This window comes from Typopeltis vanoorti, chromosome 20 (assembly GCF_054136105.1).
Source record: "Typopeltis vanoorti isolate ZY-2024b chromosome 20, IOZ_Tvanoo_1.0, whole genome shotgun sequence".
In the NCBI taxonomy this organism is placed as follows: domain Eukaryota; kingdom Metazoa; phylum Arthropoda; class Arachnida; order Uropygi; family Thelyphonidae; genus Typopeltis; species Typopeltis vanoorti.
The window spans coordinates 67,007,455-67,022,129 of NC_143568.1; the positions used below are offsets into that span (position 1 = coordinate 67,007,455).

General features: G+C 37.5%; 1 protein-coding gene across 1 annotated transcript in view; it reads left to right on the forward strand.

The window, feature by feature from the left end:
• The window catches only part of LOC150095530 (receptor-type tyrosine-protein phosphatase epsilon-like), an 858,461-nt gene that overhangs the window by 636,222 nt on the left and 207,564 nt on the right, over positions 1-14,675 (forward strand). Inside the window, exons 12-13 of the mRNA XM_090410701.1 lie at positions 3,299-3,389; positions 12,934-13,010. Of these exons, the coding sequence (XP_090266827.1) occupies positions 3,299-3,389; positions 12,934-13,010 (168 nt within the window). The remainder of the gene's footprint in view (positions 1-3,298; positions 3,390-12,933; positions 13,011-14,675) is intronic.

The window sequence follows — 14,675 nt, forward strand, 5'->3', positions numbered from 1 at the left end:
TTGCAGTGGATGCGTTGCAAAAACTGCTATATGTAGACACCAAAGATGTGAAAGATCTGTGGACTGTTTGGGTAAATGAGAAGTAGGAAACCGTTAATGTATGTGAAAAGTGTCTGGATAGATTAGAGAATTAGAAATGGAAGCAAACATCGGGACTGTAGTAGAAGAACTTCGGCTGGAGTTAAGGAAAAGTGAAATGAAAGAGGATATTAAACAGCTAAAGGAGAGATTGGATTGGTGATGATAAGGAGAAGAAGGAAGTTAATGTTATAAAAAAAGAATCAAAGGATAGTTGTATATCAGTGTATGGGGACTCAATCATTAGAGGTGTGATTAGTAATAAAGTGTGCAAAACATGCTACCCTGGTGGAACAGTAAAGCAAATAACTGATGTGTTGCAGAAAAGGAAATACTGGGCATCAAAATTAGTGGTAGTCATGGGCACAAATGACTTAGTTGGGGAGAAGAAGAATGTTGATAGAAACTTGAGGAAGTTGTTGCAGCAGGTAAAGAAGAGCAGTGTATTGGGAAAGGCATAGACGTGTTGCCCAGATATGATAACAGTGAATTAAGAAAGAGAGCAGAGTTAATGAATAGTAAGATGGCTAAGTTGTGTGAGATAAAAGGGGTTCAATTTGTAAATCTGTGGAGTGAATTTGAAGGGAAGTTCAAATGGTATAAAGCTGATGGATTACATTTGAATGAGTTTGGTGTTGGGCATTTAGAAAGGCTATTGTTTTCTGAGAAGGCACAGAGTCAAGAAGTTAATGTAGTAAATGATCAGAGTCTACCTGTGAAATAGGATAGCACAATTCAACAGATTGTACAGCAGGAGGAAGATGGATATGAGGTTGAAGATGCAGTTGCAGCAGCACATGGTGATGGAATGCATAAAGGTGAGGATGAGACAGGTAAGAATGGAAATCACAGTCAGGATCCGGAAAATGGGAGTGGTCAAACCGAAGACAGAGAGGTGTAGTATAGCAGCTAGAACAGAGAATGTTAGTGCTGGTAGGATGGCCTCAAACACACAGCGATTGTTATGTTTATACACAAATGTAAGGAGTATTCAAAACAAGAGAGCTGAAATTGTGTCATTGATTGAGACAGTATGCCCAAAAGTAATTGGAATAAGTCAAACTTGGTTGTCTGAGGAGGATGTGATGTCGAGAATAGAATTAGAAAGATATATATAATTTTCCAGAAGGATAGAGATGTGAAAAGAGGTGGGGGAGTGCTGTTAATGATTGAAGAAGAATTGTATCTGCAAAGTGTGGAAGTTGATGGCGCATGCACAGATTTTGAATCGGTGTTGTGCAAAGTTAAAATAAACGGGTTAGTATATCTGAACAGGATGCTGTTATAGGCCAAAGAATGCAGAGAATACTGATTGTGAATGATTAGGTAAATTAGTTGGGCATGTAAAAAGAAGGTGATCCTGATGGGAGACTTTAATTACAGGAATACAGACTGGATGGAGGAAATAGTATATGGGAACAAATTTCTGAGAGATAAGTATCTTAAGTAGCACATGATTGAAGCAACTAGAGGCTTTAATGTTTTGGATTTGGTGATAACTTCCGAAGATGGAGTTGTTAATGAGGTGTTGAGAAGTGATGAAACAAGAAAAGGTCAAGGATACATGTGGAAGTATAAAGCAGGTTATTATAGGAAGCTCTGTAGTCAGTTAGCATCAGTATGTTGGGTAGATGAGCTGAGCGGAAAAGATGTTGACAGTGCATGAAAGGTAGTATCTGGCAAAAACAATGTATGACTGCATACCGAGGGTTAAGTGAGTAAATGGAGTGGGAGTGAAATGGATGAACAGCGAAATCAAGCAAGCTGTGCCGGAAAAGAAAATATTATGGAGGAAGTACAAGACAGTTGGTGGTAATCAGATCCATGAAGAGTATAAGTTGCAGGATAGAAAAGTGAGGAGTATGGTAAAGAAAGAAAGAAAAGCTTCAGTATAAGAGGAGATTGACTGGTCAGGCCAAGGTTAACTCAAGGGAATTTTTCTGCTACATGGCAAGCAAGAAAAAGAATAATTATGGCAGACTAACATTGGTGGATAGTCATGGCAGCAGACTAACAGCTGCAAAGGATATAGTGGAATTATTGAATGGGTACTTTATCAGCATATATCATACTGGTATAAATTATCCAGTACAATATATAGAAGAGAGGCAAGTATTAGGAGAATTGGAAGTGAATGAAACAGAGGTGTATCAGATGTTGGTTGGGTTAGATGTGAATAAGGCTGTGGGAATGGATGACATATCACCACGTATGCTTAAGGAATGTGCACCACAGTTGGATATACCCTTGACCTGGTTATTTAATGAAAGTCTTGCAGTGGGTAGGGTTTCTAGGTAGTGGAAAGAAAGCAAAATAGTACCACTCCACAAGTATGATTCTAATACAGAAGTCTTCAACTATAGGCTAGTCTGTATACCTGCAGTTGTAGTCAAGGTGTTGGAGAGATTGGTGAGGAATAGAACACAGAATTGGGTTGATGGATATGGCATTCTTTATGATGGTCAACATGAATTTGTAAAGGGTAGGTCCTGTTTCAGTAATTTACTTGCATTTTATGATAAGGTGGCGAGTGTGTTAGATAAGGGAGAATCATATACAGTGATATTCTTAGACTTTGCAAAAGCGTTTGATAGATTACCACATGATAAGTTGGTGTACAAGCTGTAGAGGATGGGAATAGACAGAATATTGGTCAGATGGATTAGAGATTGGCATGATACTAACAGGTTGTGTATGATGGAGCAGTGTCTCAAAAAAGAAGGGTAACCAGTGCCCCAGGGTTTTGTTCTTGGACCACTGCTGTTTAACTTATTTGTAAATTATATATCATGTGGACTGACTGGGGATCTTCAGTTATTTGCTGATGATGCAAAGTTGGGAAGAATTATAAGTAGCACTGCTGATGCTGAATCCCTTCAAGGAAGATTTGATAGATTTTTTACTTGGACAAAAGAGTAGGGTTGTAGTTTTAATATCAATAAGTGCAAGGTTCATTTTGGAGAACAGAAATATAAGGCTGTGTACTATATCGATGGTGCTGTACTGCAGGTTCTGCCTGAGTCAGTTGTGAGTGTTTTGTTTGTTAATGGGTTCAAGGAGAGGTATGATAGATTGTGTGGATAGTTTGGTTCCCACGCTGAGTCTTTGGACTCCATGAAGGCACCTTTACAATAATAATAATAATATGTTAGCTTTATTAAAACTTGTGGATGAATTTCATTTTCACTGCACCGATCTGAACATCATTTCTATATTGCAGGCACTTCCTGAAGTTTTTAAAGACAGAACCACTCATGCCTCAGATAGCCCTGAAAACTTAAGCAAAAACAGATATCCAGATATAAAGGCATGTAAGTATGATTTCTCTAATAAATAATTTCAAGAAATATTACATCTTCATTTATGTTGTTTCCTTATGGAAAGAAACATGCCTCTGGAGTAATAATCAGCCAAATTTAGTTATTTATTAAACCAATATTTTGCCTTGGTCATGAAGGCATATTGCACCAAGGTAAGTTTATGCACTTTCATTCAGAAATACAAAAAAAAGCAAGCATTAGTCTCAGTTGGTATGATGATCTTAAATGTTGGGCTGAAGGTCTGATAAATGGTTTCCCAAATTTTTGATATTTTGAAGCAGCCATATTTGTTTATATTTGTTTATATTGGGAAATGTAGAAATGCTAACCCTGCCAAAGTTCAAATTTGTAAAGCACATTATATAGAAGAGAGGCAAGTATTAGGAGAATTGGAAGTGAATGAAACAGAGGTGTATCAGATGTTGGCATTTTTGTAAAAGTGGATTCCAAAAATGATCTTTCCAATATTATCTATCATCTGTATAATAAGGACGTTTCTTTCCACTGAATGCACTGATTGTTAGGTGTCATGGTCTGCAATTTCTGAACAGCTGTAGTATATTTTTCTTATATTCATCTATGTTGATGATGCCATCTCTTCCAGTCTTCCAGTTTACTGTTGATGCTCAGATGACTTAGGTGAAGAGAAAATCTTCTGATGAGCATATAAGGATAACTTGTTGCTAAGGCAAAAAGGAAGTTATATCTTTTTATATAAAAAATAAACTCTTGCCTTGCTGTTTTTCCCAAGTTTATCCCAGATGCATGGGATGGTAGTAGATTGTTTGTTATTAGGATTCTGAGAGGGAGCTAGCCTTATATGCTTAGCAAAAGATTCTCTGCAACACTTAAATCATCCAGATATCTACAGGAGCCTCATTAGACAGACCTGATTAGCTGGTAACATATCTGCATTGATGAACGTAAAAAAGTACATCTATCACCTGCACAACAGCTGCTCGGGGGGGGGGGGAGTGATTTATCATGCCATTTATCATGCAGCTGATCATCTGATTCAGTGGGAAAAAACTTGTTTATAACAATGATGCAGATTTAAATTTGACAGACTATTTTTGGAATCTGCCACAGTTTTATAATGTTTTGATGAATGAAGCCAATGTGGCTACCTTAGCCTGCCCAAACTCTGGGAGACTGTTATTATGAGTTCGTAAGCACAATTTTTAGAATCATTCTACTGTGTTCATAGAAAATACCAACTAAGACTGTAGGATAATAAATTTAGTTGTTATTACTTTTCATTAATACCAAAGTGAAGTCTAATCAGTAGCTAATTAAGCACACCAGAGCAGATCTAGAAGTAATTGGGATAAAAATTATTATTATTGCACAAATCTGCTTTCTGCATCACATCATCCCTCACCCACTTACATAGTATTTTTACCTGACCTGTGTGTTTATTCTCAAACTGATTTCCTATTTTGCAGTATGAAAAAAATAAGTTTCCAAGAGAAGAAAATCCTACCACCATGTGAGAGTTTGAGATCAACTGGCTCACCTTCAGTGTATTTGAAAAAAAAAATAAAGATTCCTCTCACCACAAAGAGAATTAGACCTTTTTTGGTCGAAGGGCACATGTTATATCCTGTCATTCTTCTGGTTATACTGTAGAAAACTATTTACTTATTCAGAGGAAATGTTTGCTGTAGAGAATAGAGAAAAATAATTTCTTATTAGTACTTTTATTGTTTCATTTTGTTATTGTAGTGCAGCTGTTATGGGGGATTTCTACTATTCTGTTTACCTAATAGTTAACCTTACTTAATTAAGGTTAATGTTCATCAGCTGAATTATGAATATGAGTTGTAAAACAAGAGATTTTGTTTTTTAATGTGAATCCCACTTTAAAAAGAAAGTTGTGGGTGGTTTAACGATTAGATAATATAGAAAGTCCTACTCTAGAAACCAATTCACACGATTAGATAATATAGAAAGTCCTACTCTAGAAACCAAATGTGAATTGGTTTCTAGAGTAGGACATTGAATAACAAAATTTATTTGCAACCTAAAAATACCCAGAATCATCCAAGCCATATTGGGATTTAGAGCCATATCCTTTTGTATGAAAGCACAGAAAGGTGATCTACTATTTTTCTTTCAATTTTGGCTTAAACAACCCATTTTGGTAATCTCTCTTATACCATTTAGTTTATCTAAGATCACTATTTTCTGTTAGTGTCAATTCTTGCTATATTAAACTAGTATGAACTGAAGAAATAGTTTATTAAACAGGGCAAAAATAATCTGTTCTAATGATCAAGCCCTAACCTCTGAACTAAATCACATCCGTGACACTTTCTCAGCCAACGGCTACCCCCTCCAAAAAATCCAAAAAATACTTAACCCAGTTATCCACAACCCACCACCCCCTCCCCCTCACAAAAAAGATTACTCTAAATCCATCACTATTCCCTACATCAGAGGCACCTCAGAAAAAATCAATAAAATCTTAAAAAAACATGACTTGACCACTTATTACAGACCACATAGAAAACTGGCATCCCTTATCCGCTCCACCAAAGACCAACCACTTCCCCTAGACCTACCTGGTGTATACCAGGTCCCTTGCAGCTGTAAACTGTCCTACTTTGGCCAAACAGGCAGGACAGCAAATATCAGAATCTCAGAACACAAGGATTGCATCCGATTTCACCAGTACAGCCACTCTGGGCTTGCAGACCACGCTCTGGATACTCGCCACAGAATAAGATGGAAGAAAGCCACAGTAATACACCGCAGCAAGTTCAAGTATGAAAGACTATTCATGGAATCAGCCTCGGCCCTTAGGAACATGCCAAACCTCAACAAATTTGGATGCATGAAACTGCCCCAAATTTGGGAAACTTTTATCAAAAGAACTTCAGCCCAAAGGCCAAGAACTACCAATATAGCCCGCCAGGGGGCACCATCAGGACTTTAGGAAAACGCTAGCGTCCTAGCCTCAGTCTCATTTGTTGTATTAGTACTTGTGTGCACGTGTCTTTTTAGTAAGTTCCCAAGAAGATGGCAATGTAACGTTCGCCGAAATATCGGAAAGTGTATATTAAAGTTTATTTAATCTATATTTCCAGTATACGCTGTCAATTCCTTAAATATTAGTTATTATGTACTAACTTAATTGTAATGTCTCATTTTAGAAGTGGAATTCATGTATTTATCATATAACCTTATATTAAATGTTTTGTTTTATTAATTTCAATACTGTGTTTACCTGATTCTTTTTTATTGCACCGTTCATAAATAATTCGAATCTAGCGGGAGCCTCAAGTGAAAAATATTGAATTCGGCCTGAATGAGTAAGGAGACTGCTAATTTAATTGAAAATTGATTCTACTATTTTATATAGACTAATCTAAATATAGGGTGACGCAGTATAAATATAAATTTCTCTATATTTGTATTAGTGATCAATTGGCAATTAATAGATTTTATTAATAAGAGTACATTACAACAAAATGGCGGATTCGAAACTAGGATGTACGTTCCAACAAGGGAAACTAGAATGTTGGAGAAGGGGGGGGGGTCCAGGAAACCTTACAGGTGAGTAAGAGAGATAGTGATTATGATTACAGGATGCTGAGTATTGTTCCCCAGGTTCTTAATTAAGATTAAGGCAAGTGTGGGATGAAGGGGCTATTGCAGTTTATGTAGATTAATGCCAGAAGTATTTAGAATGAGGAAGAGGAATTTTTTTTGCATTTGTTAGCTCAAAACATGGCCAAAGGTTATAGGCATTAGTCAAACTTGGATGACAAAGGATGATATAGTCATAGGGATAGAATGAAAGGGATATAGTATTTTCTGAGAGGACAGAGGGCACAGGATGGAGGAGTGACTTTCCTAATAACAGCAGAAGAATTTAAGCCAAAAAGAGTGGAATCAGGAAGATAGGATGCAGAGGACAGTTCGTTTAAGGCTATCTGGTGAAATATCAAGGCCAGTGAAATATAATGTTGGTTGCTGCTATAGGCCACCAGAGAGCATGAAGGAGAATGTAGTCAGCATGCATTGGAAAATTAGTACAATGAGTGCAGATAGATTGGAAGGAGGAATGTTAACAGGAAGGAAAGAAATTTATAAAGCTGCTAAGAGAAAATTACCTGAGAAATCATGTAATGGAGGGGACACAAGGTTCAAGAATCTTGGACCTGGAGGGAAATTAGCCATGTTGCTTCCACTTGAGGAAAGCAATCATAGTTGGTCTTGAGCTGGGAGATTGCAGGCATACAGAATTTTCTGTTAAGAAAGGGGGGGGGTATGTGGAATTATAAAGTAGATGATTCTGACAAGCAGAGGAATAAGTCTACAACAGTACTATGGCATAAGAATTTCGAGGTAGGGGGATGTTGGCAATGCACATGGAAGATGGTCAAAGAGTGCTTGAAGAAAGCAGCCTCAGAATGCTACTCAGAGTTAGGAGGATAAATAAGGTAGAAGTTAGATAGATGAATAACATCATTAAGCAGGAGTTGCAGAAAAAGAAAAAGTTGTGTTAGGAATATAAAGAAAAAAGTGATCAGCATATGCCCATAAGCAGTATAAGCCACAGGCAAGAAGAGTGACTTGGGTGGTATGGAATGGCAAAAGTAATTATGAGAGAAAGCCCAGCTGATGAGGCCAAAAGAAATCCTAAAAAGATCTTTAGACAAGTAAAAGGAATAGTGGCTATTGAAGAATGACTTTAAAGAGTGCTAATGGTAGGGAGGTAACAGAAGCAAACAAAATAATTGTTACCGAGTGATTATTTTGTGAGGATGTATCATCCAGGTAGTGATGTTGCAGTGCTAGATGCATCATGGTCAGTGTAAATGTAGAGGTAGATGAAATGGAAGTTCTTAGGGTATTGCAAAACCTTAATGTGAGCACAGCCATAGGGTTAGATGGCATAACAGCTCAAGTGTTATAAGAATGTGAAAAACGATTAGCACCTTCTCTAAGCTGTTTAATTAAAGCCTCAGTTCTGGGAAAGTGCCAGTGGAGTGGGAAGAAAACAAAATAGTTCTACTGCATAAAGGATGTTCAAAGGCAGAAAATTATAGACCAACCATTATCTCAGGAGTGGTAGTTAAGGTATTGGAGAAATTGGTAAAAGTGAGAATTAAGGATTGCACGACAGGAATATAATACTTTTATTATTATTATTATGACTCCAAGGAGTCCTTAGACTCATCAAGGGAGGCCCTAAACATCATGTCCATCACAACTATTCGACATTCACACAGTATCTATCATACTTTGCCTTGAACTCATTCACTGCCATAACACCCACAACAGATTCTGGCAGCTTATTCCACTCATTCACCACTCTAAAAGTAAAAAATCCAGCTGTAACACCCTTACTAACCACACTCTTTCCCAGCTTCCATGGATGTTCCCTAGTCCTCCCACCACCAGTCCTGTTCTCAAAAATATCTTCTGAATTAATCCTATAGAAACCTTCAGCAATTTGAATGTCTCAATCATATCTTCCCTTTTCTGCCTATCAACCAATTTCTGCAACCCACAAATCCTCAACCTGTTTTCATAATGTTCATTCCATTGACCTTCTATCATTTTTGGTCACTCGCCTCTGGATTCTCTCAACCTCCTCCCCATCAAGAAGAAACTTAGATGACCATATCTGGGCACAGTAATCAAGATGGGGTCTTATCAAGGCTCGATACAGAGGAACAATAACTTGCTTATCTCTGCTCATCAAAGTATTCTTCAGCATCCAAGTGATTTGATGAGCTGATTTAGCCACTTTTGCGATGTGCTCCCCTCAACTTCAACTCCCTATCCACCAACACTCCCAAGTCCCTGGCCTCATCAATCTCCTGGAGTACAGTTCCACCAATGTGATATACTGCTGCTAATCTTTTCACCCCAAAATGCATAACCTTATATTTTGCTACATTAAATTGACATCCATTCTCCTTAGCCCATACCTCCAATCTATCCAAATCATCCTGCAAAATTTTGACATCTTCTGCATTCACTATTGCCCTACCCAACTTAGCATCATCAGCGAAGAAATGAACCGTTCCTCTCAGATCCTTTCCTATATTGTTAATGAACAAATTAAACAGCAGTGGTCCAAGAACAGAACCCTGCAGCACACCACTAGTCATCACAGGCTGTCTTTTGGACTCTACTCCTGAGTAAACTACTCTCTGGTATCTTTCCATCAACCACCCTCCTATCCATCTCACCAACCATATATCCATTTCCATATGTTGCAGTTTACGGATTAGACATCCATATGGTATCCTGTCAAAGGATATAAGAATATAGGTTCACCAGTATCACTGTAAACCCATTACCCTTATCCAGTTCAGCCGTCACTGTGTTATAAAACCTGAGCAAGTTACTGAGGCATGATCTACCCTTCACAAAACCATGCTGTCCCCCATACAGTATCTCATTTTCATCATTTTCATCATCGATTTCTGTATTTTACCCTTGACTACTTTCTCCAAGACCTTGACAACGACTCCTGATATGCTGATCGGTTGGTAATTTGCAACAGTAGTCTTGGATCCTCTTTTATGCAGTGGAACTATTTTCCCCTCTTTCCACCCCTTCAGGACTAAACCAGACCCAAGACTCAGATTAAACAATAAGGTCAAGGGCACTGACAATTCTTTAGCCACTTCATAAGATCCGTGCTGATATACCATCCAATCCCACAGATGTATTCACATTAAGGTTCTGTAATAGACTATTCACCTCCACTTCATTCACCACAATTCCCGTATAAGCTATTGGTTCCTTCATTCTTGCAATATGACCACTGGATGATATACTCTTGCAAAGTGCTCACTCAGTAATTCCACTATAATGACTGTTTCAGTGACCTCCCTACCATCGGCGTTCCTTAAAATCATTCTGCCATGTACAGTTTATACTCTATGAGAAGCAGTGTGGCTTTGTGAAGGGTAGATCTTGCTTTATTAATTTTCTGACCATTGAGTTGGATTAAAGAAAATGACTACTCGTTGATACTGCAGACTTTGCTGAAGCATTTGGTAGGATTCCACATGGGGGCTAAACTGCATAAATTGGAGCAAATTGGATACAAATCTTGTGATTTGGATTAGAGGGACTGATGGACAGATATGAAACAATTTGAGGAGTTGAGTCCAGAAGAAAGAGACTAGTGGTGTAATGTAGGGCTCATTACTTGGACCTTTGCTGTTTAATTTGTACATCTAGGAAGTGATATAGGAAATGATTGAGGGGAAATATTCAGTTGTTTGCTGATTATGCAAAGCTGGGAAGAGCAATAATCAATGACTTAAATAGCATGCCAGTATGGACAAAGGTAAATGGTTGCCAGTTTAACTGTCAGGTGTAAAGGTAAACTTTGAAAGAAGAAATCACAAGCTGTGTAATATATTGACAGAACTGAACTGAAGGAAATCGATGAGACTAGGGACTTCGGGGCAACTCAGTTATTTCAGGGGTGGCTACACACACAATTGACTACATCTCTCCCTTAATGCCTCTAGTTTTCCTAGTTTTGGTACTTACCAAGCAAACTCTTGTTTGTTCAGTGAGTGCCATTGCCAATCAAATGAAATCTGTGTAGGCATATATTCTTTTATCCATCAAATTCACTCCATGCATCTACAAACTGCAAACCATTTCTCCTGCACAGTCTTCATTGATTTCATTGCAATCAGAGCCCTTCTTCTTAATCCATTCCTATCATGCCATGGTAGCAGAGTCACAATCTTTACTTTCTCACTCTTCTTTTGCACTTCTTCCATTAACTCTTTCCCATCTTCTCTCACTGCATATTTCTTGCCTTGCAAATCATTAATGCCTGCTGAAACAGTCAACTCTTTTACTGTTCTTCTCTGCAAACTAATAGGCTTGCAACATCCTTGATCTTTCCATCCAGGAAGCATGCTTTTTTCACATTCTCATCAATGCTTACTTATCATGGTACACCTCTTATTAGTTTTAATTTTTTATTAATGATTAGAAGTGGCATACTCTCCCCACCTTTGCATAATCAGCAAACAACTGAATATTCCCCCTCAATCATTTCCTATATCATTTCCTAGCTATACAAATTATACAGCAAAGGACCAAGTAATGACACCGACCAAGCTGGACAATGATGTGAATCTTATGTGTATTATGTTAGATAATTTACAAAATTATATGGTAGTAGGGCTGTGTGTTAAAAAGAGAGATAGAAGTCTACTGTCAATCTACTGACCAATTGCCATCACCTCATTCCTCTCCAAAATAATGAAGAACGTGATCATTAGCCAACTTCTCCACTATCTAGAAGCCCATCAATTAATCAGTGACGATCAATATGGATTCTGCCATTCGAGATCCACTGCTGACCTCCTAGCTTACACCATCTACTACTGGACATATGCAATGGAAAGGTTCAGTGAAACTTGTGCTGTCACCCTTGTTCCAGAAATGATCGTGTCTGACATCAAGACCTGCTAAACTGCATCTTTTGGTCTACCTGCCCCATCCTCTGGTAATTCAGCTCCTTCTCTTTGAGTTTTGCTACCAATGTAGGGGTACCTCTGGGCTCTATCCTATCACGTACCTTCTTTCTCATGTACATAAACGACCTAGTCTCAATCACCTCTAATCCTATCCGCAGCTTTGCAGATGATGGTATTCTTCATTCATCTTACTCATTTGACAAACTATGCAGTGCACAGATATCGCAAGTGTCAAGATTATCTACAACTAATGCCTTAAACACTGATCTATGTACTATCCATCAATGGGGGTGTGGACAATCTGTTAATGTTTAATGCAACCAAAACACAATCTTACCTCTTCTCTAGCAAAAGAAATCTCAGCTCACATTCCCTTACCCTCAGTAATACACAAATCACTAGACAAAATGAGATATCTCTGTTTCGACTAATATTCACCTTCAGCCTCTCCTGAGCATCCAAAAAAAGTAGGCATTCTCTTTTGTTTTCAATATGCTATTTTACACTCAACCAGCTGCTAACAATATACAAATCCTAAATTTGCCCATGCTTAGAATACCATTTACATGTATGGAGCAATAAGCACTCCATGAATAGTGGTGATTTGAGAGTGTAATGAGTTTTTGCATGCATAAATCCCTTATCTGAATCTATAAAATAATTGTTAAAGCATTGACTGTTTATCAAGGCACAAGTTACTATTTACTTTGGTCTTCCTTGGAAGATAATATTTTGCTAAAGAACCATACTTCACCAGTCTCTTAGCTGTCTGGATGTCTCTTGACCCATGGAATAGAGCTGAGGTATTAACAACATGTAAAATTAGTTTTGGTGTCCAACATGCTATAGATCACTTTTAACTTGAGAACTGTTTAAAGTAAAATGCATTTTAATGATTAGTTCTCAGACTTTATTGATTGTTAATATTAGCAGCCTTCATCTGTGTTTTAAAAACATGCTGTAGATATTATTATCAATGAAAGTAAGAGTGTCTTTCTAAAGAACTGGTTGTCCAGATCTCACAATGTTTAATTATTGCTGTTTTTATCTGTTATTAGTTGATCAGACAAGAGTCCGACTGCCTATTATTGAAGGAGTGTCTGGTTCTGATTATATTAATGCAAACTTTATAGAAGTGAGTATTCAGTTACATATAGTAAGATGGTAATTTTTAAAGGTGCCTAATTTATTATATTTAATTTATATTATTCTCATACAATAGACACTAATACATTTGCATTGATTTGTTCTAAAAATGGATAGAAATGAATATTTTAACTCATTTAAATAAAACTATCTCTTTTATTTATAAATGACATTTCAGGATGTGAATATATATATATATATATATATATATATATATATATATATATATATATATATATATATATATATATGTGGAACTGTTAGTTCAATGTTGCAGAGTGTAAGGTTTTGAGATTTGGTAAGCAACGATGGGATGCAAAGTATACATTTGGTGGGGGAAAATTTAAAGGAAATAGAGGAGATGAGAGATCTAAGAGTGATAGTGGACAAGGACCTGAAATTCAGCAGCCACACTGCACAAGTTGTAAAGACATCACATTGGATAATGGCAATCATGTGGAGGACCCTCTATTTCTGACATGCAGAAATAGAGAGGTTATGATGCTATTGTATGAGGCCTTGATCAGGCCTCATATGGATTATTGTGCACAGATTTGGTCACCGGATTTTCATGGTGATGCGGATATGTTGGAAAGAGATTCACAAAGGTGATGAGTGGTCTTTGGAATATGGAGTACAAGGACAGATTGAGAGAATGTAAGTTGCAGAGCCTCATGAATAGGAGGAGGGGGGGGGATATAATTGAGACATATAAGCTAGTCAGGGGTTGTTATCAGGTTGACATGGAAGAGATTTTTCATAGAATGAGAGAGGGGGCATAGAACAAGAGGCCATCACTGGAAATTTTATAAGGAGGGTGTGACCATAGGAGTAAGGTGAAGGTTCTTTGCATGGAGAGTGGTTGGTGAGTGAAATGCATTGCTTGAATGGATTGTGAATGTAGACACATTGAATCAATTTAAAGCATGGTTGGATGGGCATTGTGGGCAATATTGTGTACTTCCCACGATGAGTCACTGACTCCATGAAAGTCATATGTTAATAATAATAATAATTATTTACACCTCCATGGAGTCAAAAGACATCATGGGAGGTGCAACTGTTACACACAATGCCAATCAAAGTGCATCTTAAACTCATTCAGTGTATCTTCACTCTCTACAATATCAATGCATTCCACTCAACAACCACTCTACATGCAGAGAATCTGCTCCTTATCCCCCTGCTCACACCTTCCTTATATGGTTTCTGGGAATGTACCCCCTGATTCTCCCCCTTCTTCCATTCTCTGAAAAATTTCTTCCACATAAACCTGGTAACAACTCTTTACCAACTGAAATGTCTCAGTCATATCCTCTCTCTTCCTCCTATTTACAAGGTTTTACTAACTGCATTCCCTCAATCTGTCTTCATATCCACATTTCTTAACACCCTAGTCATTCTTCTCTGGATCCTTTCCAATATACCATGAAAACCAGGGGACCAAATCTGTGAACAGTAATCCATATGATGCCTGATCAAGGCCTTATACATATGTTAAGGCAAAAGTGCCTTGAAGAATTCATGATAACAGTTTAATTTAGTGAAACAGCAATAGGAAACAATTAAAAATAGTATTTAATGCTTCCATTATTTCATCTCAGTTAGAGAGCTGTCATCAGAGAGTACAAAATGAGACTTGTAACACACACAC